This window comes from Staurois parvus, unplaced genomic scaffold, assembly GCF_062004578.1.
Source record: "Staurois parvus isolate SC_StPar_1 unplaced genomic scaffold, SC_StPar_1.0 ptg000057l, whole genome shotgun sequence".
NCBI classification, from domain to species: Eukaryota; Metazoa; Chordata; class Amphibia; order Anura; family Ranidae; genus Staurois; species Staurois parvus.
The window spans coordinates 294,528-321,708 of NW_028317853.1; the positions used below are offsets into that span (position 1 = coordinate 294,528).

The 27,181-nt window shown below is 41.8% G+C and overlaps 1 protein-coding gene across 1 annotated transcript in view; it reads left to right on the top strand.

Annotated features, from left to right (window-relative positions):
- The window catches only part of LOC149469919 (uncharacterized), a 32,194-nt gene extending 23,264 nt beyond the window's left edge, over window positions 1–8,930 (top strand). The window contains exons 5-6 of the mRNA XM_089668430.1: window positions 5,831–5,956; window positions 8,237–8,930. Of these exons, the coding sequence (XP_089524556.1) occupies window positions 5,831–5,956; window positions 8,237–8,364 (254 nt within the window). The 3' untranslated portion in view covers window positions 8,365–8,930. The remainder of the gene's footprint in view (window positions 1–5,830; window positions 5,957–8,236) is intronic.
- Window positions 8,931–27,181: the final 18,251 nt, after the last annotated feature.

Consider the following 27,181-nt stretch of genomic DNA (forward strand, 5'->3'; position numbering starts at 1 on the left):
ACATAATGGAAATTGCTCTGCAAATTGCAAGAGCTCATTGAAAATCTTCACAAGTAGCAATAAAGTCTTCAGAAATCGCACCTGAAATTGTGCTGAAATTGCACACAAATCACGCGATTTTAAACCGGTGACTTAGGGTCCATTCACGGTGGGATTGTATTGGGTGGCTGTTTCAGCACAATCTCACCGCATAACAAGGCAAATGCTTGTCTCCTGTGTTTCCGGTCCACACCACTGCATTGTGGTGGTGTGCAGGCATGGTGCGCTGAAAGAAAGTACTGCATTCACCACTTTTTTTCAGCACAGTGCAAGGCACCGACTCACACCATGCGGCGGACAATTGAACTTTAACCACTAGCCTACAGGACACTTTCACCCCCTTCCTGCCCAGGCCAATTTCCAGCTTTCAGCGCTGTCACACCTTGAATGACAATTTCGCGGTCATGCAATACTGTACCCATATGAAAGTTTTATAATTTTTTGTGAGACAGATAGAGCTTTCTTTTCGTGGTATTTAATCACCTCTGGGATTTTTATTTTTTCTTAAACAAACCAAAAACCACTGAAAATTTTGAAAAAAAAAACGTTTTTTTCTTAGTTTTTGTTATACAATTTTGTAAATAAGTGATTTTTCTCCTTCACTGATGTGCGCTAATGAGGCTGCAGTGATGGGCACTGATAGGCTGCACTGATGGACACTGATAGGTGGCACTGATGGGCACTGATGAGGAGGCAATGGTAGGTTGCACTAATGGGCATTGACAGGCATCACTGATGGGCACTGAAAGGCAGCATTGATACATGACACTGATATATGGCATTGATAGGCGGCACTGATAGGCAGCACTGACTGGCACTGTTAGGCGGCACTGACTGGCACTGTTAGGCAGCACTGACTGGCACTGATAGGCGGCACTGACTGGCACTGATAGGCGGCACTGATGCGCACTGATAGACGACACTGACTGGCACTGATTGGCAGCACTGATAGGTGGCACTGATTGGCATTGATAGGTGGCACTGACTGGCACTGAGTGACATTGAAAGGCAGCTCAGATGGGCACTGATATGTGGCATTGATGTGCACTGGTATGCAATGATATGTGGCATTGATGTGGCACTGATGAGCACTGGCACATGGCACTGATGAGTACTGACTGCTGGCACTGATGGACACTGACAGGTGGCACTTTTGGGGCCACACTGATCATCAGGGCACACTGATCATCAGTGTCCTGATGATCAGTGTACATGTCCTCTCCGTGGAAAGCTGATTACCGACTCTCCTCTCCTCTCGATCTGTCAGCATGACAGCTCGAGAGGAGAGAAATGCCGATAACCGGCATTTCTGTGTTTACATGTGATCAGCTGTGATTGGACACAGCTGATCACATGACCGAGCCGACATCTTCAGCTCTTTCCGTGATCCGCTGTGTCCAAGGGACACAGCGCACCGGCGATCGCCGCGCTACACGCTCCCTGAGCCGCGCATGCACGGTGAGAATGGGAGGACATCATATGATGTCCTATCAGAACGAGAGAACCACCTTGCGCCCGTCATTGTACTATATGGCGGGCGGAAGGTGGTTAACCACTTCCTGTCCGGCCCGTGTACATAAACAATCGAACGAGAGCATTGCAGGAGCGGGTGGCTGTTTATAAACGTCCTCCTGCATTCCCTGCCTGTGCGCACTCCCTGTGAGCACACAATGAGCGGAAAAATGATCACTGTACGGGACCTCTGTGTGAGATCCCAATCATGTGATCACTGATTGGCCAATCAGTGATCACATGAACAGTAGTAAGCAAGATGTGACTTGCTGACATCATTTCTTACTTGTGAAATCTGTGAATGATCACAAAGGTCACATGGTACAAGGCTATTCACAACAGCCTTGTACCATGTGGCAAGAATGCAGCCAGAGAGAAGGAGAAATGATTGCTTTTACAGCCATTATGGGTGTAAAAGCAATCAGTGTAAAAAAAAAAAAAAATCTTCATCGCCCCCACAAGTAGTACAGTGTCACTATGGTGACACTGTGCTGCTAGGATGACAGTATGTAAAAAAAACCCATTAATAATATACAAAAATAAAATAAAAATGTAAAAAATTTTTTTGAAAAATTATAATTTTTGGTTATAAACTAATTTGTTTTTGTTTTACTAAAAAGATAACTGAATACATTTTGGCCAAGATTTATGAAGAAAGATAATTTTTTTTGCTAAATTTTATAAGAAAAACACTTTTTTTTCAAAATGTTTGGACTTTTTCATTTATATAGCAAACAAATAGTGGTGAATAAATACCATCAAAATAAAGTTTTATCTGTCTCAAAAAAATGGACCCTTAGAGCTTTGGAAAGTGTACCCTTGGCTTTTGCAGGTAAATAACATATATAAAAAAGTTAAATGCACAAATATTCTTAAATATATTTGTTTAAATAAGTGTTCTAACAATAGGGTCTCTTTAAATGGCATAATGTGCTATTGGAGATATGTTATTGATGCCTTTGGAAACTTAATAGTAGCCTCCCGAGTGTAGCTCGAGGTAAAGTTTCAGTACCACAAGCGGTAACCCCGAGCTACACTCGGGCTTACCATGCGGCGCTGCTCCGGGATCTGTTCTTCTATTACCTTGTCCTGCGCTCCCGCGATGTCCCTCCTGCAGTGTTCCCTGTAATGTAATCCAGCGGATGCCGGCATTTGTCATCTGGGTTCCATCCCCTGCGAGCTTCGGGACGTACAGGGGATAGAACTGGCGGGAAATTTGAAAATGACAAAAAGTGACATTCACTAAATACACTAAAATCACATAGTAAAACATTACTGTATCAAACCATTTCACATACATTTTGTCCCTAGTGCTTTGTCCTGTGCCCTGCCTACATTTTTACTGTTCTTATTGCCTGGAAACTGAGAAATGTCCATGGCGTCCAAAAAGCGTCCCTTTAGGTCAAAAGTGGTTTTAGACCAGCTAGAGAACAGCGATAGTAAATCAGAACCAATTGCAGAATTGAGTGATAATGATTCATGGGGGAAATTCATCATCAGACACTGAAATCGATTTTGTGACTTTGCTCAGTGATGTGCGAACTTGGCGCTATATTTCAAATTTCAGTGATTTTGGTTTGATTATATTATTGAATTAAATGTATTATTATATAATTATTTTTTATGATTATTTATTAAATTATCATTTATGATTTCGTGTTTCAAATTGGAACATACCCGGGATGTTTACTAGACTCTTGTTCGGACAGATTTCAGCGAGTTATTCTTAAAAATTACAGCGTACAATAAAAAAAATACATATTTCTATGCAAAAAAAGGAACCGCTTTGAGCACAGAAATATGGACATAATCAGACTGCTAGGGAGGTTAAAGAACTGCAATGTTAGAAGTGGACAACCCACAATAAACTGAATTATCATGAGATGTAATGTGTGACTTGCTTTTCATTATTTCCTTCTTGTGGTGTTGTACTTGGTGGGTGAGGAGGGTCCTGGTGAGCACCAACTGTCTTACAAGCTGAACGTGGCTTGGAATATTGGTGAATTTACATTCATTCAGAACAGGAACAATTTTTCTGTATACAGAGAGAGGAAGAGACTTGTCAATCTTCTTTTTGTGGTAACATGAAGTTAAAATCATATTTTCCGGTCTATCTGGACAGTCCTAAAGTGGTTTGTAGAGGCTCACAGCCTACTTCCTGAACCTTTACTTGCAGCATGTAAGACACACTGGAAAATATACACATTTTCACAAAAAAACCCACAAAGTCTTTCCTTCCTCTGCTTTCTGTGCCATGTCCTAGTATGTTTTAGGAGTGTGTGAAAGGTGGGGCGCTCCTGCATATGTTTTGATGTAGCGTGTGACTGAAAAAACACTTTTTCACATTTTGATCTGTTTCTAGTGCTGTACGAGTTTTCATGTGTCTTCCCATGAATTATCAAAAATCATGTGTTCTCATGTCAAAAAGTAAATAATCGAGCACAGGTACATATAAGCGTATAGATAAGGTAGCTGCCAGCACCTCAGGGCATAGGTAACGGTCCCAATAGATGTATATAAATGGATAAAGTGGGCGGCACAGTGGCTTAGCGGTTAGCACATCTGCCTTGCAGTAAATAGGTCATGGGTTCAATTCTTGACCATGGCGCCTCCTGCATGGAGTTTGTATGTTCTCCCTGTGCTTGTGTGGGTTTGCTCCAGTTTCCTCCCACACTCCAAAGACATGCTGGTAGGTTAATTGGATCCTATCTAAATTGACCCTAGTATGTGTATGTATGAATGTATGTTAGGGACCTTGGATTGTACACCCCTTGAGGGTTAGGGACTGATGTGAATGTACAATATATATGTGTAAAGCGCTGCGTAAATTGACAGCGCTATATAAGAACAATAAAAAAAATAATAAAGTGCAGTGCTGTAGATATACAGTATATATAATAAAAACTGAAAATTCATATAAATATCAATGCAAAATACTCAAAGTGCTATTCAGTGCAACATGTGCAAAAAAGTGAATAAATAAATGTTTGTATATATCTCTCCAATCTCATCGGTAGAGAAAATGAGCAGAAATAGTCCTCAGATTAAAACATAATATATCCATGTGAACAAAGTGCAGATGTGCTCATATCCTTGGAGGGAATTCACCACCTCTGATGGTGTACACTCACCAGCAGGGGCAGACTGACAACTCAAGGGGCCCCCAGGCAATAGGGGATCATGGGGCCCCTGTGTCTTTGCCCAAACTCAAAAAAGCCTATGAAAAAGGTACCACGGGGCATCTCATTGGGCCCCCTACTGACCCTGGGCCCTTGGGCAGTGCCTGAGTTTCCAAATGGTCAGGCTGCCCCTGCTCACCAGAAATTAGATGTATACAAGCATTGGTTACAATCTGTCACATCTGGGTGCAGGAACAGAGAAGCAGCCTAGGGGTTAATCTTCCAGCATCCTCTAAGTGCCAATGGTGTGAGTATCCTTTGTCCTGGGGAAATAGCTCAACCACAGAAGCCAGAAATGATGATACTGCCAGATATGTTCCTGCACTCAGATGTGACAGACTGTAACCAATGCTTGAAAAAAAGTAAAAAAAAAATAATTTGAACAAAATTAAGAACTTGTTCAAATGTGCTCTGCTCCTGAAGAGCAGTTAACATTTGAGTTGTTCTTCAGAGAGCATTTAACAGTCAGTGAGGAGGCATATTGCCTCCTCACCACCTGCTTTACCCTGTCCTACCTAGCGCACCGCAACCTCGTGCTTGCAGAGCAGTGCTATTCACTGTAATAGGTCTTCGATGGGGCTATAATTTCTTCCATGGTTACAAAGCATAGCATAGCGTCCATGACATTTTAGCAAGAATATCATTTGATTTTTTTTGGGGGGGGGAGAAGGGCTGTCAGGTAGGTTGTACAGGGACTCATAATTTCTATAAGCAGCTCTGGTAGTGGTGCTGGGAGAAGGGGAGTGGGCTCCCTCTGGTGATGGTAGGTTGTGCTGGTTTGCTCCTCTGATGCCCACTTGCCCAGCCCCCAACAGGCTCCCAACAGGCCACAGACCAACACTGATCCCAGGGGTTGGGGACCTCTGCTATTAGGGGCACTTCACTTGCGGCCACGGAGACACAACAGAAAGTTAGAGGAAGCCTTCCAAAGTGAGGGTAATTTCCATCCTAGATAGTTGTCCTCAGGTTCCTCCTTAGAAGATTTCCCATTACCTAATTCTGGTGACAAATCTAAAATGTATGATTTCCTCGTTATTTTTGATCTCTGTTATTTTTGTTTTTTTGTCATGAAACGTCATACTTCTATCTTTCTTTTTCAGAGCCCAACAACTATAATACGTGGATTCTCATCTGCGTTTTGGTTATTTTTTTTTTATTCTTAATTACAATAATCATCCACCTTCTCATACACAGAATGAAAACAGCAAAATCTTTAAAAATGGAAGGTCAGTATCACGAATGCAAATACTTTTATTCACAAATGACATAACCACATGATTAAAAAACATACATATACTTCACAATTAGTATATTATTGGTGCCTTTCCAAAGATTGTTGTGGTCCCCCAACCATTACTGATAGTAGTGTTCCAGAGATGAAGGTTTCCTTTGCAATATTCTATGAACAGGAGTTGCCACAACATAGAGTGCTAACAGTCAGCTCAACATATTTTGTGACTATGGGCTTCTTCAGGATCTTTGGAAAAGGTATCTAGATGAGCAGAAGTACACAATCAATATACAATACAAAACAAACATGTATGTACATACATCAGTAGCGTCACTACGGTTGGTGTCATCTGGTGCGGTAAGTAGTGCACCGAGCAGGCTTGCCCCCCTTAGCCTGCCACAGTGTTCTGTCATATTCCACTCCATGTCTCTCAGTCCTCCTTCATATTCCTCTCATATACCCCTCCATGTCTCATAGTTCTTCTCCATATTCCTCTCATATACCCCTCTATGTCTCATAGTTCTCCTCCATATCCCTCTCATATACCCCCCCACATCTCATAGCTCTCCTCCATATCCCTCTCATATACGCCTCTATGCCTCACAGTCCTCCTCCATATCCCTCTCATATACCACTCCATGACTCACAGTTCTCCATATCCCTCTCATATACCCCTCCATGTCTCTCAGTCCTCCTCCATATCCCTCTCACATACCCCTCCATGTCTCACAGACCTTCTCCATATCTCTCTCATATTCCCCTCCATGTCTCTCAGTCCTTCTCCATATCCCTCTCACATACCCTCCATGTCTCTCAGTCCTCCTCCATATCCCTCTCGTATACCCCTCCATGTCTCTCATTCCTCCTCCATATCCCTCTCACATACCCCTCCATGTCTCACAGTCCTTCTCCATATCCCTCCCCTATACCCCTCCATGTCTCTCAGTCCTTCTCCATATCCCTCTCACATACCTCTCCATGTCTCTCAGTCCTTCTCCATATCCCTCTCACTTACCCCTCCATGTCTCTCAGTCCTCCTCCATATCCTTCTCATATAGCTCTCCATTTCTCTCAGTCCTTCTTCACATCCCTCTCATATACCCCTCCATGTCTCTCTGTCCTCCTCCATATCCCTCTCATATACCCCTCCATGTCTCTCAGTCCTCCTCCATATCCCTCTCATATACCCCTCTATGTCTGTCAGTCCTCCTCCATATCCCTCTCATATACCACTCCATGACTCACAGTTCTCCATATCCCTCTCATATACCCCTCCATGTCTCTCAGTCCTCCTCCATATCCCTCTCACATACCCCTCCATGTCTCACAGACCTTCTCCATATCTCTCTCATATACCTCTCCATGTATCTCAGTCCTTCTCCATATCCCTCTCACATACCCCTCCATGTCTCTCAGTCCTCCTCCATATCCCTCTCGTATACCCCTCCATGTCTCTCATTCCTCCTCCATATCCCTCTCACATACCCCTCCATGTCTCACAGTCCTTCTCCATATCCCTCCCCTATACCCCTCCATGTCTCTCAGTCCTTCTCCATATCCCTCTCACATACCTCTCCATGTCTCTCAGTCCTTCTCCATATCCCTCTCACTTACCCTTCCATGTCTCTCAGTCCTCCTCCATATCCCTCTCATATAGCTCTCCATTTCTCTCAGTCCTTCTTCACATCCCTCTCATATACCCCTCCATGTCTCTCTGTCCTCCTCCATATCCCTCTCATATACCCCTCCATGTCTCTCAGTCCTCCTCCATATCCCTCTCATATACCCCTCCATGTCTCTCAGTCCTCCTCCATATCCCTCTCATATACCCCTCCATGTCTCTCAGTCCTCCTCCATATCCCTCTCATATACCCCTCCATGTCTCTCAGTCCTCCTCCATATCCCTCTCATATACCCCTCTATGTCTCTCAGTCCTCCTCCATATCCCTCTCATATACCCCTCCATGTCTCTCAGTCCTCCTCCATATCCCTCTCATATACCCCTCCATGTCTCATAAAGGAGGATTACAAATAGTTAATGTTGATTGAGAATGAAGTTCCACTTTAAATATCATTCCCCCAAGTGTGAGATGACCCTCAAATAGCTCTGACATGACATGAGGACATTGCTGAAAGCAGTGACATTTGGGCACAATAACCATTTTAATGTAGGAAAACAATTTCAGCTAGTGTCTGTAATGAAGATCCTGCATCACACATGTGCTGCTCTCTTCTTATTCTTTGTGTACAAATAATACATATGGATTTTTTGCAGGAGATCTTGTCCAACCTCATACAATTGTTCCAATAAACGTAAAAGAAGATGGAGACACGTGGAGCTATCAGTATCCAGAGGAGGAACATGGAGATGGAGCATTGAATAATAAGCTGGCAGCTTTTTAAATGACTCTTCAGGCTGACAAATCGCTGTAAATGAGATCACAGAACAGAGGCCAGAGACAGTTGTCTGTATGCGCCATTACACATTTTCTGGGATGATGACATTTAAAGTAACCATAATTATAATCACTTTATTTATAATGTGAATTTCATCAGAGCTTTTACTGAAAGCTGAACTCCCCGGCAAACAGCTAAATACATATAAGCAGGCTGTTTTGCCTTCCTTGGGATTTGCATTCTGTCCATCCTGTCCTGAAATATACACAGTTCTGTGACATAGTACAGTTTTGTCTGACAGGGCAGGAGACCTGCTTTTTCTACGATGCAATTCATTAGTATACCAGGTCTCCTACCTACCCTATGACTGAACAGTAAAGGGAAAAGCAGCACACTGATAAGCTCATCTGTCACTCTGCTCTCTCCTCCATCCAGCATTCCCTTTGCACTACAGCACAACTGACTGGCTCCTTGTGCTGCTTCTCCCTCAGTCAGGGACTGCAAGAGACTGATATAGGGTCAAATTCAGTTGCTTGCATTAAATAAATACATTAAAGAATGTGCAAACCCAACATTTCATATTCCTGACATGTGCCTGCTGTACCATGTACTTGTATGAAAAAGTATCCTGTTCCCTTTGCATTGCTTCCTTTGTAGAAATCCCTGGTGTTCCTGCAGTCCCTCTGATTTCCTATTAAAAACTGACCACACTAGGCAGGAGAGTACAGTGTGGTCAGTTTTCTGGCCGTGCTGGGAACTCAGTCTGCTCTCTAATGATCAGACGTGTGCTGATATGCCCACCCTGCACAGCCATTCACTGGGAAGATCAGTGTACTGCTGTTTCTCTACCCTCACCTCTCTATGCAGCTGAGAACAAAGGGAATGTGATCAATTGTAAAAAAGGGGGAAAATGGAATTGTCATTTTTTTTTTTATATCTATACACAAATATTTTACCTTTAATTTAGTTTTTAGGCCTCATGCACACAGGACGTTTTAAAAACTCTGCTTCTCTTGGCAGCAGCGGTTTGGCAGAAAAAACACCTGACGCTTATAAAAGTGTCTAACGCTTTAACAAGCGTTTAGGCGTGTTTATAGGCATCAAACACTTTGGTGTCAATTCATTTCATTAGCTAGAATAATAATTTATTCTAGCCATTGAAATTAATTAACGTTCATGCGTTGAATGCGCCTAGCATTAACATGCGTTTAGACATTTCTAGATGCGTTTACACGTGTCAGGCATTTTTTCTGCCAAAACGTTGCTACTCCTAGACGCTCTGGCAGTGGATTTTTTTTACAGCTCCTAAAAACCCCTACCACTATAAGCTTCTAAAAGTCTATGTGTGTATGGACCAGGGGCGGACTGACCATTTGGAAACTCGGCCACTGCCCGAGGGCCCAGGGTCAGTAGGGGACCCCATGAGATGCCCCTGGTACCTTTTTCATAGGCTTTTTTGAGTTTGGGCAAGGACACAGTGGCCCCATGATCCCCTATTGCCCGGGGGCCCCATGAGTTGTCAGTTCGCCCCTGGTATGGACACATAGGATAACATGGAGGGGCGTTTGGAAGCTGTATAAAAAAATGCCTGACACCCCTAAAAGTGGCTGCAAAATCGCCCTGTGTGCATGACGACTTAAACCGAATGGATTGTTTTACAAGGTGAGGGCTTACATATACTTTAAAGCCTAACTCTATGTTTACTGTGCCATCAAATAGTTTGTTTGGGCCATTCATTCTATGAATGAATAGAAATTTTCCACTGATTGGCTAAGGCAAAAGATTGTGATGTCATCTGCCGACCTTGCCACGTCAGCCAATCAGAGAAAGCTTTGTATTTATTCCTAGAATACAAGGCTTTCTGTGAATGGCTGAGCAGTGATTTTGTTCCAAGGGTGAGGTGGGAAGTCTCCATCCCACTGCCAGAACACAGCGCTGTATACTGTATGTAGCCCATGCTATATATAGATTATACAACGCTCCCAGTAAGCCCACCCATTAGTGAACATAATAGTTTATTTGGGCCAACTATTTAAAGGCACAGTAACTACACTATATTGCCAAAAGTATTGGGACACCCCTCCAAATCATTGGATTCAGGTGTTCCAATCACCTCCATAGCCACAGGTGTATACAATCAAGCACCTAGACATGCAGACTGCTTCTACAAACATTTGTGAAAGAATGGGTCGCTCTCAGGAGCTCAGTGAATTCAAGCGTGGTACCGTAATAGGTTGTCACCTGTGCAATAAGTCCATTTGTGAAATTTTCTTGCTGCTAAATATTCCACGATCAACTGTTAGTGTTATTATACCAAAGTGCAAGCAACTGGGAATAACAGCAACTCAGCCACCAAGTGGTAGGTCACGTAAAATGACAGAGCGGGCTCAGCGCATGCTGAAGCGCACAGTGTGCAGAAGTCGCCAACTGTTTGCAGAGTCAATAGCTATAGACCTCCAAAGTTCATGTGGCCTTCAGATTAGCACAACAAGAGTGCGTATAGAGCTTCCTGGAATGGGTTTCCATGGCCGAGCAGCTTCATCCAAGCCTTACATCACCAAGTGCAATGCAAAGCGTTGGATGCAGTGGTGTAAAGCATGCCACCACTGGACTCTAGAGCAGTGATGTGTTCTCTGGAGTGATGAATCAAGCTTCTGTGTCTGGCAATCCGATGGATGTGTCTGGGTTTGGCGGTTGCCAGGAGAATGGTACTTGCCTGACTGTATTGTGTCAAGTGTAACGTTTGGGCTTGGCCCCTTAGTTCCAGTGAAGGGAACTCCAATGGGTTTCAATGGCCGAGCAGCTACATCCAAGCCTTGCGTCACCAACTGCAATGCAAAGTGTCAGATGCAGTGGTGTAAAGCACGCCGCCACTGGACTCTACAGCAGTGGAGACGTCTTCTCTGGAGTGACGTATCATGCTTCTCTGTCTGGCAATCTGATGGACGTGTCTGGGTTTGTAACGCGAACGGTACTTGCCAACATGACTGCGCACCAGTGCACAAAGCAAGGTCCATAAAGACATGGACGAGTTTGGGGTGGAGGAACTTGACTGGCTTCAACCCGATAGAACACCTTTTGGATGGATTAGAGCAGAGACTGCAATCCAGGCCTTCTCGTCCAACATCAGTGCCTGACCTCACAAATGTGCTTCTGGAAGAATGGTCAAACCTTCCCATAGACACACTCCTAAACCTTGTGGACAGCCTTCCCAGAAGAGTTGAAGCTGTTATAGGTGCAAAGGGCGGGCCAACCCAATACTGAACCCTACAGACAAAGACTGGGAAGCCATTAAAGTTAATATGTGTGTGAAGGCAGGCCGACCAATACTTTTGGCAACATAGTGTATGTAGATAGGCGTTAGGAATATGTACATGCTTACAGAGTTATATTTATTTGCATGTTTTATAAGTTCAGAGCTCAGCTTTCAGTAAAATGTTTGCTTCAGTTTGCAAGGACAGTATTTTGACAAATAAATAGAAGCTAAATCAGTCAATTATATCTGTGACCACCAAGTATATCAGATCCTCCAATAACATTTCATAGACTGAAATGGTCACACAGGTCATAGCATTAGTCGGTAGTTTTATTAATGTAATATACTTCTGTGTCCTGCCCCCTTTATTTATCTCTAAGGGAACTAGGAGTTTTCCTATGAGATAGCATCGTTTCTTTTCAGATACTCCCTGGCTTCCCTATTCTGATTCCCTTATGTTTGCAAAGTGCACATTAAGCTCAATGAACAACAGTTTTTTTTCTACAAAGCTTTGGAGCTCTTGGAAAACGTGAAAAAGAGCTGAGTGCTCCACCTGCTGATGGCATATGAAAATTAAAAATATCTCTATGCAATATTTCATTTTTACCTATGAAAAATATTTACAATTTTACTGCTAAATAGCCAAGGAAAATAGATAATTATTATTCATTGTTTTAAGGCATAGGCTGCCAGCAGACGTAAAAGCATTATCTAGAGGTGCCTACATGTACCTTTACTCCAGGAAACCCCAGCCATGATATGCTGCTGGGTTCCACCATCTTGAATGTGGTATAAGCAGACTCAGAGCTCTCTCTGACACCCTCTAATATTCTTCTGCACTCTTCCCCCAGCTGTTACATGAAAGGTTATGTAGGGAGGTGAGGGGAGGGCTGTAGGAGCTTGACCAGCACAGCCAGTAATTAGACACTCCAAAAATGGAAGATGCCTATGATGTGTCAAAGAGGGAGGGGGCATTTTTGGGAATTTTTCATGAAGTAATCAAATTTTCTAAAAAGTTCAAAGGCGAGGCACATTGCAACTGAATAGCAAAATGTTTATCGAAAGGAAGATGAGCATTTAAATTAGTAATTTTTCTGTGCTTTTATCTGCAATTTTTTAATTGCCTACAGGGTCTTGTGAACCCTTTCGCTGTCAGGTCCATACAGCGTACAGACCTGACAGCGGGGGGTTTTACAAACACTCCCGGTGGCTATAGCCACCAGGATTGTGTGTGCATTTGACAAGCAGACTCTTGCCTGTCAGATGGAAGCCTTCGAGTAGCTGTGCTGTGACCCTGATTGCTTTCACACCCCCCACCAGTAATGGCGCGCGTCCCTGTTATGTATCCCAGGCTCCGCTTGCCCCTCTGCAACCTGGTACCAACATAGCAGGTGCTGCTGGGTAGAGGGTAAGGAGTAGAGTGGAAACACATCTGCTCTCCTTCTCTTCTTGTTGCTGACCCAGAAGCGATGTGTAAAATGTCCCCATCTCAGTGTCCCTGGCCAGTATGGCCGTGAAAGAATCGAATGCTTTGCAATCTGTACTGCATTAGATTCAGTGGAATACAGGGGAGACATCCAGGTACTTTTATACCCTGGATGTCTTATTAAAGAGAACCTGTCACCGATAAATCATCAACTAGGGGACTTTTTGCCCCCCTATGTGACAAAAAAATAATGTTACGTTAAAAAAAGTCTTAAATTGTAAAAAAAATTAAAGTTACACCCAAGCACATAAAATCCCAAACATTTTTTGAGCCCCCCATGCCATCCCCACATATATGAACATACGACCGTAAACACACGTGTTGGGGGCACCTATGCATGAAACCATAATTTGCAATACACATGTTACATATCTCCGCACACTCTGGAGTGGGAGCAATATTTCTAGCACAAGACCTCCTCTGTAACGTCAAACTGATGAGATATAGGGGGCTTTTAAAGAATGGCCTCTGAAAAATATAGGGTACCAAAGTCTGTTGCCATGTCGGGGGGGGGCACACAAATTTAAGGTTTGACATGTTCGTATTTATTTATTCGGTACAACCATATCTTTTATATTTTACCAAAAAATTGGGTTATGTATTACATTTGCATGTCCTAAAATTAACATTAGTGTATTATTTACCGAACATTTGCAGTAATATTGTTTGACACACAAAATTGCAACTACCACTATTTTATTGTTTAGGGTGTCTGCTTTTGGAAAATATATAATGTTTTGGGGGTTTATGCAATCTTCAGCCCTAAAATGATTTTTTTAAACATGTGTGCAAAAAAACGCAAAAACAGCTCTGGCAGTGAAAAGGTTAAAGAAAATATTAACGGTACATTTCAGTAGAAACGTATGCACTGTCTATTGCAAGAACTGTAAATTAGTTTATCATACTTGCCAAAGATCCTCAGGTTTCACTCTAATTATATGGTGGAAGAACAAAAATATACAGTACACAGTAAACATGTACATTGTAGCCCAATCTAGTCCTTGTAACGTACAAACATTTGCACTTTTTTACAGTGTTTGTTTTTCGCTCTGAGCACGTGGTACCTGTCCTGTGTGGTTTTGTCCGTAAAGTGGACATTTCTTCCTTCTCGTAAATTTTAATCACAGGCAGGGTGTAGTACGCCTACTAATCCCTTTCCCCTAAGAGTGAAAGGGAGTATGTGGTAGATTCTGAACCACTTAGTGATAGACATGTACGTAAAGGAAGCATGACGTCTGCACTGCAGTTTAAAGGTCTGCCGACATTTGAAGGGGTAGACAATACAATGAAGGATCTACAGTTTCACTTACACCCAGCACTAAATTTGTCATAAACTCTGCAGCTCAAAGAGCACTGACTCCAGCAACAAAACGCAGACTAACAACAATACCTAATAAAAAAAATATTATATATATATATCAAACAACAATAATATTATACAGTAAATTATAAAAAAAATTTAATCAAATATAACAAAAATGCTTCAAAAAACTAAATGATAAAATATTGCATACTCTCCACCACAATGTGCTCTTGCTTCATAGGTGATAGATATAATTTAAAGACAACTTTTACCAAGAGTAATATGTAGGCTGATATTACAGATGTCTGATTGTAAAAATGCCATTTGCAGTGCTACATTAAAAAAAGGTAGGCACTGAGCAAAAAAAAAAAAAATTCAAGTGCAGGGAAGACATGACTGGGGGGAATAGAGGGACAACATAAAGGGTTAAAAGAAAGGTAGGAAGTTTTGGGAGTATGGCTTACCTGATTTGATGGGGATGTTGGTGAGGGTTCACTGGGAGGAAAAGGAGTGTCTGATCTCAGGAAGTCCAGTGGGGAAGTTGGAAGAAGAAGATGCTTCCCACCCTCCCTCTCCTTCGTGCTTCGGTTTGGATTGTCACAGCGGCCTTGGCGGTGGTTGGTCTTTTAAGGAGGAAAGAATTCTGTATGGAGACAGATTCGGGACCCATCAGTGGTATGGGGACCTCGGGACATTCCGGTGAACAAGGGGTTAACTTGGAATAGGTAAAATGGTGGTCACTGCGGATAAGTAGGGTTATCTTCGAGCCGGTGTGTTGCAGCTGGGGATAAGTACGATTGTCCCCGAGCCGGTGGGTTGCGGCTGGGGGCCTAAGTTGAAGGAATGTTTTTAGCAAAAGTTAAGTTGGGTTTATGGCCCTCAAATGACCACCACGTTTTTGCTCTGTTTATAGTTTGGAATGTTATGTTATTTATGTTGAAATAATTTATTGGTTAATAAAAGGTTGCTATGGCCATTTTGACTCCAAAAACTTGATTTGTGTATTTTGTATAGCTGGAACGGTGGAGGGTATGGCCTAGTAGGCTTGGTTAGGTTGGAAGGATTATATTCGACCCTTGTCAAGGTTGGTGCTTCATAGTGTAATGACGTTGGGGACAGGGCAAAGTTAATAGACCCTTTTCATCTGCCCCAAATGGGCAAACAAAAGTATCAATTTAAATAAAAAAAAAAGTAACTATGCACATGAAGCACACTCAACAACCCAATATACAGTATACACAAAATGGGTATGCAACATGTATATATTGTACATTTGTTTGCAGTCTATGAGAAATGCTAAGAAAATCAATTTAATTTAAGTAGTAGTTGGAAAATGTTTTTTGTTATCTATTTGTAGCTTTGCACGTCTTTATCTTTTGCTTTTTCTACAACTTATACAATTTTTAATCTGATGGTATCTGTTATTTATTAAATTATCAAATTTTCACCTTCGATATTTAATGAATATGTTCATTCATGTACTGTAGTTATCTGTATCTTGGTTGAGTATGTTAAAAAATGTGATGTCTTTTTTTAATTGTAAATAAAGTTTTCTAAATGTTTGCACAAGTATCATGGGACATACAAAACCATAAATTCTATCTTTAAGTTCTATAGGTGTTCTTTTAGATATGGTATATAGTTTGGGGGTCTTAAAGTTCATGTAAAGCCTACCAATGAAGTTCTTTTCTTTGCTCCCTTTTTCTCTGCTAAATATAGAATTGAAAGTACTGGGTGTTATTTATTAAAACTTGAGAGTGCAAAATCTGAGACAGCTCTGCATAGAAACCAATCAGCTTCCAGGTTTTATTGTCAAAGCTTAACTGAACAAGTTGAAGTTAGAAGCTGATTGGCTACCATGCACAGCTGCACCAGATGCTTCACTATCAAATTTTAGTAAATAAACACCATTGGGATCCAGTCACAGAATCAGACCGCATGCGGTATTGTTGTCCAGACACATTTTCCCTAATTACCACATGCGATCCTGAAACTGTCAGTTCACTATACCATTCTGCGGTATTTTCCGCAAATTGCAGAAAACACTTGGTAACATGAACAGGCGTTAAACTCAATTCAGAGAAGGGAATAAATAAATAATTAAATACAATTAAGTAGTGGTTGAGGCATGCGGTGTTTAGGGAATGTATACTGTCTGTTAACAAACAGTAACTGTCATGGTTGTTAAAGAGCAGGCAGGCGCCACGTCCTTAACAACTGAGGAGTCACCACCTGTCAGTGGCGGTTCGCCACTGATAGCTGAATGTAAAAAAAAAGAATTGCCGGCAATGAAAAAATTGAGAAGCAAAAATGGTGTGGAGTCCCCCCAAATCCATACCAGGCTCTTTGAGTCTGTTATTAATTTTGAGGGGAACCATCACGCCAACATTTTTTTAAAAATGACGTGAGGTCCCCCCCAAAATCTATAGCAGAACCTTATGCCAGCCCAGCTGGTCAGGAAAGGAGGGGGGATGAGTGAACGCCCCCCCCTGCAGCAAACCAGCCTACATTAAGGCAGGGGGGCCTCCCCAAGGCCCTTGTTGACAAGAGCCTCTTCTCCACAACCCTGGACTGTGGTTGCGGGGGGAGGGGATGTCTGCAGGTGGGGTGCTTATTGGAATCTGGAAGTCTCCTTTAATTAACCTTGTACCACTACTCATTCACCAAAAAAAAATGTCCCGTAAAAAAACAGTCCTTTATTAAAAAAAACAAAAATTTAAAAAAATGTCCCTCGGAGTAGATCCATCGTCAATCACGGTGCCTGCTGACAATCCCCCCCCCCAAAAAAGCTCCATTCCCGATAAAGGCTCCCACCATCTGACAGCTCCACCACCTCTCACTACTAAATAAACTAATAAAGAGGCAAGGACTTGTCCAAAACTGCCTCCTGTGTTTTTTTACACTACACTTTTTTTTGGCAAATGAGTACTCATTGACATGGGGGGAGATCTGGCTGCCCCCTTGTTAAAGGGGGCGTCCGGATTCTGATAAGCCCCCATTCACAGATCCCCACAACCACCGGCCTGGATTGTGATAAGAGGGCTTTGTCCTCATGAACAAAGTGACAAGGTGCTTTGAAGCACCCCCCCATGTTGAGGACATGTCTGTTATAGTTCAGGAGGGGGGCGCTCAGTCGTCCCCCCCTCTTTCCTGACCTGCCAGGCTGCATGCACGTATGTCCCTGGTTGGATGTATGTCCCGGGTTAAGGCAAACAATGAAGTTAAGTTGATAAGCTGGGATGTAGCTGGGCTGTTAACATTAGTGGGGATGTTAAAATCACCAACAATGATAGTGGGTGTTTCAGAAGAGAGGTAGCCAGGCAGAGAATTCATCAAGAAAGTATGACATTGGTCCAGGAGGCTGATAGATCACTGTGATCCTAAGAGAAATTGGAGAAAACCGACAAATGCAGTGAGTCTCAAAAGAAGAGAAGGATATAGAGGTAGGAGTAGGAAGGACTTGAAAGGTGCTCAGTGGGGATAGAAGCAAACCAACATCACCTCCTTTCCAAGCACTGGGTCTGGGTGAATGAGTCCAGTGGAGGCCTCCATGGGAGAGGACTGCAGGAAAGGTAGAATCTAACGCTTGAAGCCAGGTTTTTGTAGTTGCAAGCAGGTAAAGAGAGTGGGAGACAAAAAGGGCATAGACAGAGGTGAGCTTGTTACAGACAGTGCAGGCATTACAGAGGGCACAGGATAATGGGAGGGGTTGGTTTTTGGGAGCAGGGGGATGGAGATTAAACTGAGTGGATTGCAGCTATTGCTGGAGGTAGGAGGGTGCCTGGTGTGGAGGTGAGATACTGGAAGACCAGGATTATGGGAGATATCCCCAAAGGTTAGGAGAAGTAGGAGGGTGAGGAAAGTAAGATGAAAGTGGGATATATATGAGTGCACCTACCTCCCTGTTCTGATGTTTAGGTCAGCAGCAGGGGCGGACTGACAACTCATGGGGTCCCTGGGCAATAGGAGATCATGGGGCCCCTGTGTCCTCGCCCACACTCAAACCACACCCAAAAAAGCCTATGAAAGGTACCAGGGACATCTCATGGGGCCCCCTACTGACCCCGGGCCCACGGGCAGTGCCCGAGTTCTTGAATGGTCAGTCCGCCCCTGGTCAGCAGGTAGTTTAAGTATTCGCAGGAGGTAATTAAAACAGTAGTAGGGAGAGGGAAGACGTGAGGGTGAGATGTAAAAGCTTTGGGGTGAAGGAGAGGGGTAAAGAAATGAGAATTTGACAAGAGGATACTAATATGAGAAGGAAGAGTAGGGGGGGGGCATTTTAAATGGTAGAGGGAGTAGGAGTCAGACTTGTAAGAGATACTTTCCAAAGTGTTGTTTTGCTTGCAGTCAGTGCAGAGTGGAGCAGCGTTCCTTGCTGTATCTTATTACTGCTTTAGTCAAACTCCTATGTTCACCTGCTGAACACTCCTGCAGAAAAAACACTGATGCAAAAACATTCTCTGACTGTGACTGCGCCCCGTCTGTGACCTCCCCCATAATCTGATCTAAATTCATAGGGAAATGATTAAATGAGGAATCCCCTCCCCCCCAATTAGGAACTGATAAGGAACACATATATTCAGGGGGACACCGGCCAAAGTCTTAACCCTAGGTTCACACTTATGCGACCGTGTGGGCCACGTTTTGCACTGGCATGAGAGCCCATTCATTTAAATGGACTCCCATGCCCGTGACACGCAGGAAAAAATGCAGTCCCTGCACTACTTTGCGGGTGGTGTGGCTGCATGGATTTTCGTGCAGATCTGCAGCGCCACCACCCGCATAGATGTGAAACAGGGCTTAAAGATTATTATTTGATCGCAAAAGGCAAAAGGAGGTGAGAATCAATCACACAAATAGAGGAGATCAAAAGACTCTTAGACTATTTACCCTAAAGATTGCAGAGTGTCAGTACATAGCAATGAGACAGTTAAGATGGATTCTGGGACAGCAGCATTTACCTGTGAAAAAGGAGAGGAGACATGATGAGAGAGTGACAGGGGCTCTATTCAACTGCTGAACACTCCTGCAGAAAAAACACTCACACAGGAAAAATGCCCTGACTGTGCCCCCTGTCTGTATTGTGTTGCTATGGAATACATTTTCAGAGTTGTCACGTTATATTTTGACTGTTTTATTTATTCTGCTTTTTGCAAAATTACAATAAAAACTAGAAAAGCTACAATTTCTGGGGAAATTGTGTGAAGTGTTCTTGCCTCCACCAGTATTCTACAACTGGAGTGGGTGGAGTAACTGGGTGGAGTGGCTTGAGTAACTGTTGTGTGGTTGGAGTGTCTGTTGTATCAGGACTATGGCTTAGCCGTGGACATTTTTAGTGGCAGCAGGGATATCTGAACGTTTTGATATAAGATTTGTGTAGGTGGGCTTGAAAATGAGGGAGTGATGGCAGTTTAGAAATCATGTCCTGATTTTTCAGCTCACACTCTAGCTTTTGTCACTCTGCTGCCTGCTCACACACCTGGGTTCCTATGGCAACTCACTCTACAGCAAGGGCAGAAAAGAGTGGTTAAAAACAAACTGCTCCAACTTGCTCACTTCACTGGCGGTTGCCATCTTCAAATGGTTGTAGTTTAAAAATTATAAATCCTACACCAAAGAGCTATATATTGTGAGAATCACAAGACCCAGACCTACATTTTGATGCATAGTATGTCTCTGAAATATTAAAATTGAAGGCACAGTCGCAGTGTAGAAATTGCCCTTCAAATTTGAGGTGCCTAGAGTGCAGTTTCAATGAATGTCAATGGGCAGCATGAGTTGCAAACAAATGGTCATATTGTGAAAACTATCAGGACTATGGCTTAGCCGTGGACATTTTTTGTAGCAGCAGGGATAGCTGAATGTTTTGATATAAGATTTGTGTAGGTGGGCTTGAAAATGAGGGAGTGATGGCAGTTTAGAAATCATGTCCTGATTTTTCAGCTCACACTCTAGCTTTTGTCAGCTCCCACTCTAGTTTTGAACATTCCGCCATTTATTCCTATGGGACCAATTTCACCACAAAAACGGCGGTATTTTGTGAACCATTCGGCGAAACGTTCCACAAAGTAATAGCACACCAATCGGGAACAATCCGCACGTTTCGGTATATTACTTGTCTATGTAGTGTAAAAACTGTGGGAGGAGTTAGGGTGGTAAATTTGGCTATAATAATAAGAATATATATGTGAGATAACAGTAAGTGGTCTTGCCATGCAAGAACACTTAATTTTCCTATACATTCTATTTTTTTTCTTACTTTTCTGTTTACTATGTCTCTTGATGTATAGAGCTTCGTAAACAAAAGACTGATATGCATCTTATGCATTACTGTACTTTGTATGTATGATAAGCTCTAATAAAAATAGTTTGTAATGAAAAAAACAAACACATATGTTTTGCTTTTACTTACAATTAGACAACTTTCACACTGATCCGCTGCAAAAAAACAGAAAAAATGCATAGGCGTTTTTACTGCGCTTTCTGAGCATTTTTTAACCGCTTAAGGTCCGCCCTATAGCAGATATACTGCTACAGGATGGCACCTGTGCACAAAATCACTTATATAGATGTGATTTAGCATCTCCAGGTAGGGGGCACGCGCGAGCCACCCTTCATGGCCACGGATGTCAATCAACGAGTCACGGCTGGTAATTACCCACTGGCACCCAGTGATTACCGAGCATCTCCATCAGGGAGGAAGATTGTTTTGTTTACAAACAATCTTCCTCCCTGTCAGCTCGAGCACACTGCTCAGCTGTGCACAGCCATCCTGATCAGTGTGCCTACAGTGAAGAACACCCCCCACCCCCCACTCCCTAGTAAAACACACACAGCGAACCCTTTGTTTGATCACCCCTCACATTAACCCCTTCCTGCCCAGTGCCATTAGTACAGTGTCAGTGCTTTTTTTTAGCACTGATCACTGTATTGATGTCACTGGGGATGTCAGTGACACCAAGTTAGTTCCCTCCCAGTGTCAGAATGTCCGCCGCAGTCCCGCTAAAGTCGCTGAGCAGAAAAAAAAAATCCCATTATCTAAACCGACATTTGTAAATGCTATAACTTTTACGTAAACCAATTCATTTACATGTATTGGGATTTTTTTTGTTAGCAAAGACATGGAGCAGAATACATCTTGGCTTAAATTTATGACGAAATTAGATTTTTTACATTTTTTTACTGGACATGTTTAATAGCAAAAAGTTCAAAATACTGTTTTTTACTCAAAATTGTTGGTCTTTTTTTGCTTATAGTGCAAAAAATAAAAAACCGCACAGGCGATCAAATACCACCAAAAGAAAGCGCAATTCGTGGGAAAAAAAGGACGTAAATTTCATGTGGGTGCAGCTCTGAATGATTGCACATATGTCAGTTAAAGTAACACAGAACCGTAACACAAAAACTGGCCTGGTCAGGAAGGGGGGGAAATCCTCAGGAGGGCAAGTGGTTAAAGGACATGTGACTTAAAAACTGCACCAAAAACACTTCTCAGATGTGTTTTTCATACGTTTTTAAGGCGTTTTCCATTGATTTCCATGGGAAGAGGCATTTTTGAGGCGATTTTTTTTTAACTCACCAAACATCCCCCAAAGATGCTGCAAGCCGGAGTTTTTACACTGTACCGCAAGCGCAACACCCCAGTGTGAAAACATACATAGATATACATTCACATACATAGAGAAGCAGTTTTCTTGAGCTTTTCAGGTGTTTTTTTTAAACGCAAAACGCTTAAAAAACTCATCAGTGTGTAAGCAGCCTTAGTGTTTTTTATTTCCTGGTTTCTTCAACCACCGGCGAAAACCAGGGCCTTACTGATGCATCTTGGAAAAGCTACATTATTAATGCATTCCCCTTCAGAGAATGAAGAAAAATAAGGTATGCAAAGAATAGAAAGCCTGACATTATCTTTAATTCAAATATATTCCTTAAGTGCCACAAAGCACCAAATACCTTTGCAAATCTAGTTATTTCCTTGTAAATGTAGCTGTGATATCATCACATTAACAGCATAGCCTGTGCAGAGAGTACAGCTGTGGATGGGACCCTGCAGGCCCTCCCACTACAGGCTGTTTGTAGAAAAGTCCAAAGGGAGCGAATATAAGACCAGTTGCCATGCACAAAGAGAGACAGCAAGAGTGACCGGTCCAGGGGCGGACTGACCATTTGGAAACTCGGGCACTGCCCAAGGGCTCGGGGTCAGTAGGGGCCCCATGAGATGCCCCTGGTACCTTTTTCATAGGCTTTTTTGAGTTTGGGAAGGACACAGGGGCCCCATGATCCCATATTGCCCGGGGGCCCCATGAGTTGTCAGTCCGCCCCTGGACCGGTCTTTACTACAGGGAAGTCTTTCACAAATTGTAGGAGTTGTTTTATGATGGATTATTGCTTAATTATGAAAGAAATCTACAAAGGAAACCAAGTTTCAGGCAAGAATACACATGGATTTTTGTTTGTATTTAGTTAATAATTGTTCAGCTTATTCCTCCTTAAATATATTTGAATTCTATATGCTACTAACAGAGAAAAGTTCAAGGCGAGTGACTACTTCCCTAATTTAATTTTCAACTTCTCCATTTAAAAAGAAAGGTTGTTTAAATACTTAAATCACTTTCTGAAGAAAGCAACCACAAAAACCAAACCTAAGTGGGACACAAGACCCTCCCTTCCTCTCTTTTTGGACAGCAGGAATAAAGCTAACTTGTAAAAATTAAACTGATTTCTAATGTTATAATAAAAATGTTCTAAAGAACTGTGTCACAAATGGACTCACAAATAAACCTTTGTTTCTGTTGCAGCCCTAATAAGCCCTCGTAACTTGCTTTTGTGATGCACCCCTGGCCCCCTTTAACCTTATTAGCCTTTAATTAAAAAAAAAAAAAAATTACCTAATCCCTATTCACAAATTGTGCTTTTAATATATATGCAAATGTTATTAGGGGGATGGGCTAGTGCAATAAAGGATACCCCATCCCAATTGTGATAGAGAACAACATACCAAAGAAAAGAAGACATCATTTTACGGTAACCAACATAGTCAATACAGAGAAAACCAATTTTTTTTTTATAAATAACATTTGTTTAAAATATGTAAAAAAAAATCTGTATTCAAGAAGTCCCCAGATAATAACAATAATGTAGAAGTCCCCAAAAATTAAACATTATATGAAATAGAGAGGAGCAGGCGGGGGACTTCTTGAACAAGGAGGCAATATGCCAGTTGTTACTGCCAAGCAGATGTTTTTTTATTTATATATTTTAATGAATTATGTTAATAATATAAAAAAAATTGGTTTTACTTGTATTTACTATGCTGGTTACCTTAAAAAAGTCCATGCTCTTCTTTAAACAAAAAAATACAATATATAACACATTTAAATGTAATGTAACACATCTCACAGAGTGCCAAACGCATGCAAAGTAAGTCCATGAAAAGTGACAAAACCAATAAATAAGTCCTTGATGAAGTGTAGTAAATAAATGTGTCCCTCTTCAACCCAATGAAATATTCCTTTTATTCAGAAAAATGTTCAAAAACATTTTTCTTTTATCCACCTACACCTACACTCTCCCAACAATATTGACCCCTTAAAGTAGAACTACAGGCAAAACTTTTTTTTTTTTGTATTTTGGATAGAGCAAGGGAGGGCTATAACCCGTCAGATTTATTTTTCACTATTGTGAAGATTTATCAGACTATCGCTTACTCTGCTCACTTTTAAAAATCCTTTTTGAAAACCTCTCTCTTCAGGGAAACCTATCCTGTCTTCAGCTAATAACGGAATCTTCTATTCCTCCTACCAGTCCATCCCCCACAGTTATTACCTTTTGTACCACCAGCCCCTTCCTTTTAGATTGTAAGCTCCAAGGCTCCTATCCCTCTTGTATTGAACTGTATTGTTGCTGTATTGTCTCCCTTTATATTGTAAAGCGCTGGGCAAACTGTTGGCGTTATATAAATCCTATATAATAATAATAATAATAATTTCTCTTCACTTCTTGTCCCATAGCCAAACTGGAAGTGAGAGGAAATCCCTGCAAATTTAGGGAATTCCTTGGTGACCCCCATGTCACCAGAACTAGTCTGCCCATTGGACGATTTCCCCTCTGGGGACAACCCAAAATGTGGGATTTTTTTTTACGTTCACATTCAATGATAATGGTAACAGGACAAACCGAGTGGGTGAATCTCCTTAACGGGGGCAGAGACAGCAATAAAAACTGACAGGTGTTCCAACACTCTATCCAAAACTGAGAAAAAAAAGTTTTGCCTTTAGTTATGCTTTGAAGCAAATAAGTGGGTCTAGTAGCGCTCATATCTTACTCTGTGCATCACAGGAACATCTCTTCTGTCTTCAGTCTCGCTTATCAAATCCCAGAGATATGTATAATAATTTATAAATGGGCATCCGGTTATCTTGTATTCATCTTCCCCAGTGATTGTGTCCAGCAATTCTATGTGTCCTTGAAGCAGTAGAGTGGATCCTAAGGCTACTTTCACACTGATCCGCCGCAAAAACAGAGCAAAAATGCATAGGCGTTTTTGCTGAGCTTTCTGAGCATTTTTTTAGAGGACACGTGACTTAAAAACTGCACCAAAAATGCTTCTCAGAGGTGTTTTTGAGGTGTTTTTTAGGCGCTTTTCATGCGTTTTAGGCCGTTTTTCAGGTGTTTTCCATTGATTTCAGTTGGAAGTGGCGTTTTTGGGGCATTTTTTTTAACTTACCAAATATGCCCAAAAGATGCTGCATGCAAGAATTTTAACACCGCACCACAAGCACAATGCCTCAGTGTGAAAACATACATAGATATACATTCACATACATAGGGAAGCATTTTTCTTGAGCTTTTTAGGCGCTTTTTTTTAATGCAAAAATGTTTCAAAAACTCCTCAGTGTGAAAGTAACCTAAAGGAGAGAATCAATTTGAATGGCCTATAGATGCAATTTTTACTAGAATGTTTGGAGTTTGTTATGGGCAAAAAATATTTTTTGGTATCAAGGAAAATAATTTTGCAGGTAAAAGGAGTTTTCATGGGAGTGAAATTCGCTCCCAGTGTGCTGACTATATTTATGACCTGTTGGGGAAAGGACTATAATTTTTAAGATAAAGGGCCTAATTTTTTGCTTGATAAAATATTTATTAACCTCCCTAGCGGCCTGATTATGTCTGTATTTCTGTGCTCAAAGCGGTACATTTTTTTGCATGAAAATATGTTGTTTTTTTATTGTAGGCCTGTAATTCTTAGGAATAACTCACTGAAATCTGTCCGAACAAGAGTCTAGTAAACATCCCGGGTATGATAACATTTGAAACACGAAATCATAAATTATAATATAATAAATAATCATAAAAAATAATATAATAATATTAAATTAAATTCAGTAACGGGCAGCACAGTGGCTAAATGGTTAGCACTTCTGCCTGGCAGTACTAGGGTCATTGGTTCGAATCCCAGCCACGGCACCACCTGCTTGGAGTTTGCATGTTCTCCCTGTGTCTGTGTGGGTTTACTCTGGTTTCCTCCCACACTCCAAAGACATGCTGGTAGGTTAATTGGATCCTGTCTAAATTGGCCCTAGTATGTGTATGTATGAATGTGAGTTAGGGACCTTAGATTGTACACCCCTTGAGGGTTAGGAACTGATGTGAATGTACAATATACTGTATATGTGAAGCGCTGTGTAAATTGACTGCGCTATATAAGTACCTGAAATAAATAAATAATAAATAAATAATCAAACCAAAAACACTGAAATTTGAAATATAGCACCAAGTTTGCACATCACTGAGCAAAGTCGCAAAATCGTTTTCAGTGTCTGATGACGAATTCCCCCACAAATCATTATCACTCAATTCTGCAAGTAGTTCTAATTTACTATCGCTGTTCTCTAGCTGGTCTAAAACCACTTTTGACCTAAAGGGACACTTTTTGGACGCCATGGACATTTCTCAGTTTCCAGGCGGAAAGAACAGTAAAAATGCAGGCAGGGGACAGGACAAAGCACTCGGGACAAAATGTATGTGAAATGGGTTGATACAGTAATGTTTTACTATGTGATTTTAGTGACATCCCGACATTGCAGGGAATGGAACCTAGAAGACAGATGTCGACATCGGCAGGAGGACATTGCCGGGGACGCTGCAGAGGGGACATCGCAGGAGCGAAGGACAAGGTAAGTGCTGGATGGATCCCGGAGCAGCGCTGCAGGGTATTCCCGAGTGTAGTTTGGAGTTACCGCTTGTGGTACTGAAACTTTACCCCGAGCTACATTTGGGAATACCGCCAGGGGGGTAAATGATATCTTTACTATATAATTTGTAAAAAATCTGGACAACAATCCCTATCGGATAACCTTTATGGGAAATGAGGATGAAAAGTTCACTGGCAAATTTATTATTAGGAAGATTTGAGGAGAAAGGATATAAAAGATACAGTTTGCAGAAAATGAAAAATAATCTGGAGGGGATGGATAGAAGGGAAATATAGAAAGAGATTGGAAGTGAAGAATGATAATGCTCCACTGCACTCTGCATAAGTCTAGTTCTCCGATGTTATCATGTACAGGGTGCTGCAACATAACTTCCTTTTTTCAAAACGCAATAAAACCAATTTTATGACTCAGAATAGTTATTATTGTCTTTAATAATGTAGGTACATATCTAAAGTTCTGTTTTACACAGTTTTGAAAATTATATCAGGTAGGTGATGCGCCCCCATTGTCCATACACTGAATAAGCCGATTTCTGGCATTATTCATGACCCTTACCAGCATAG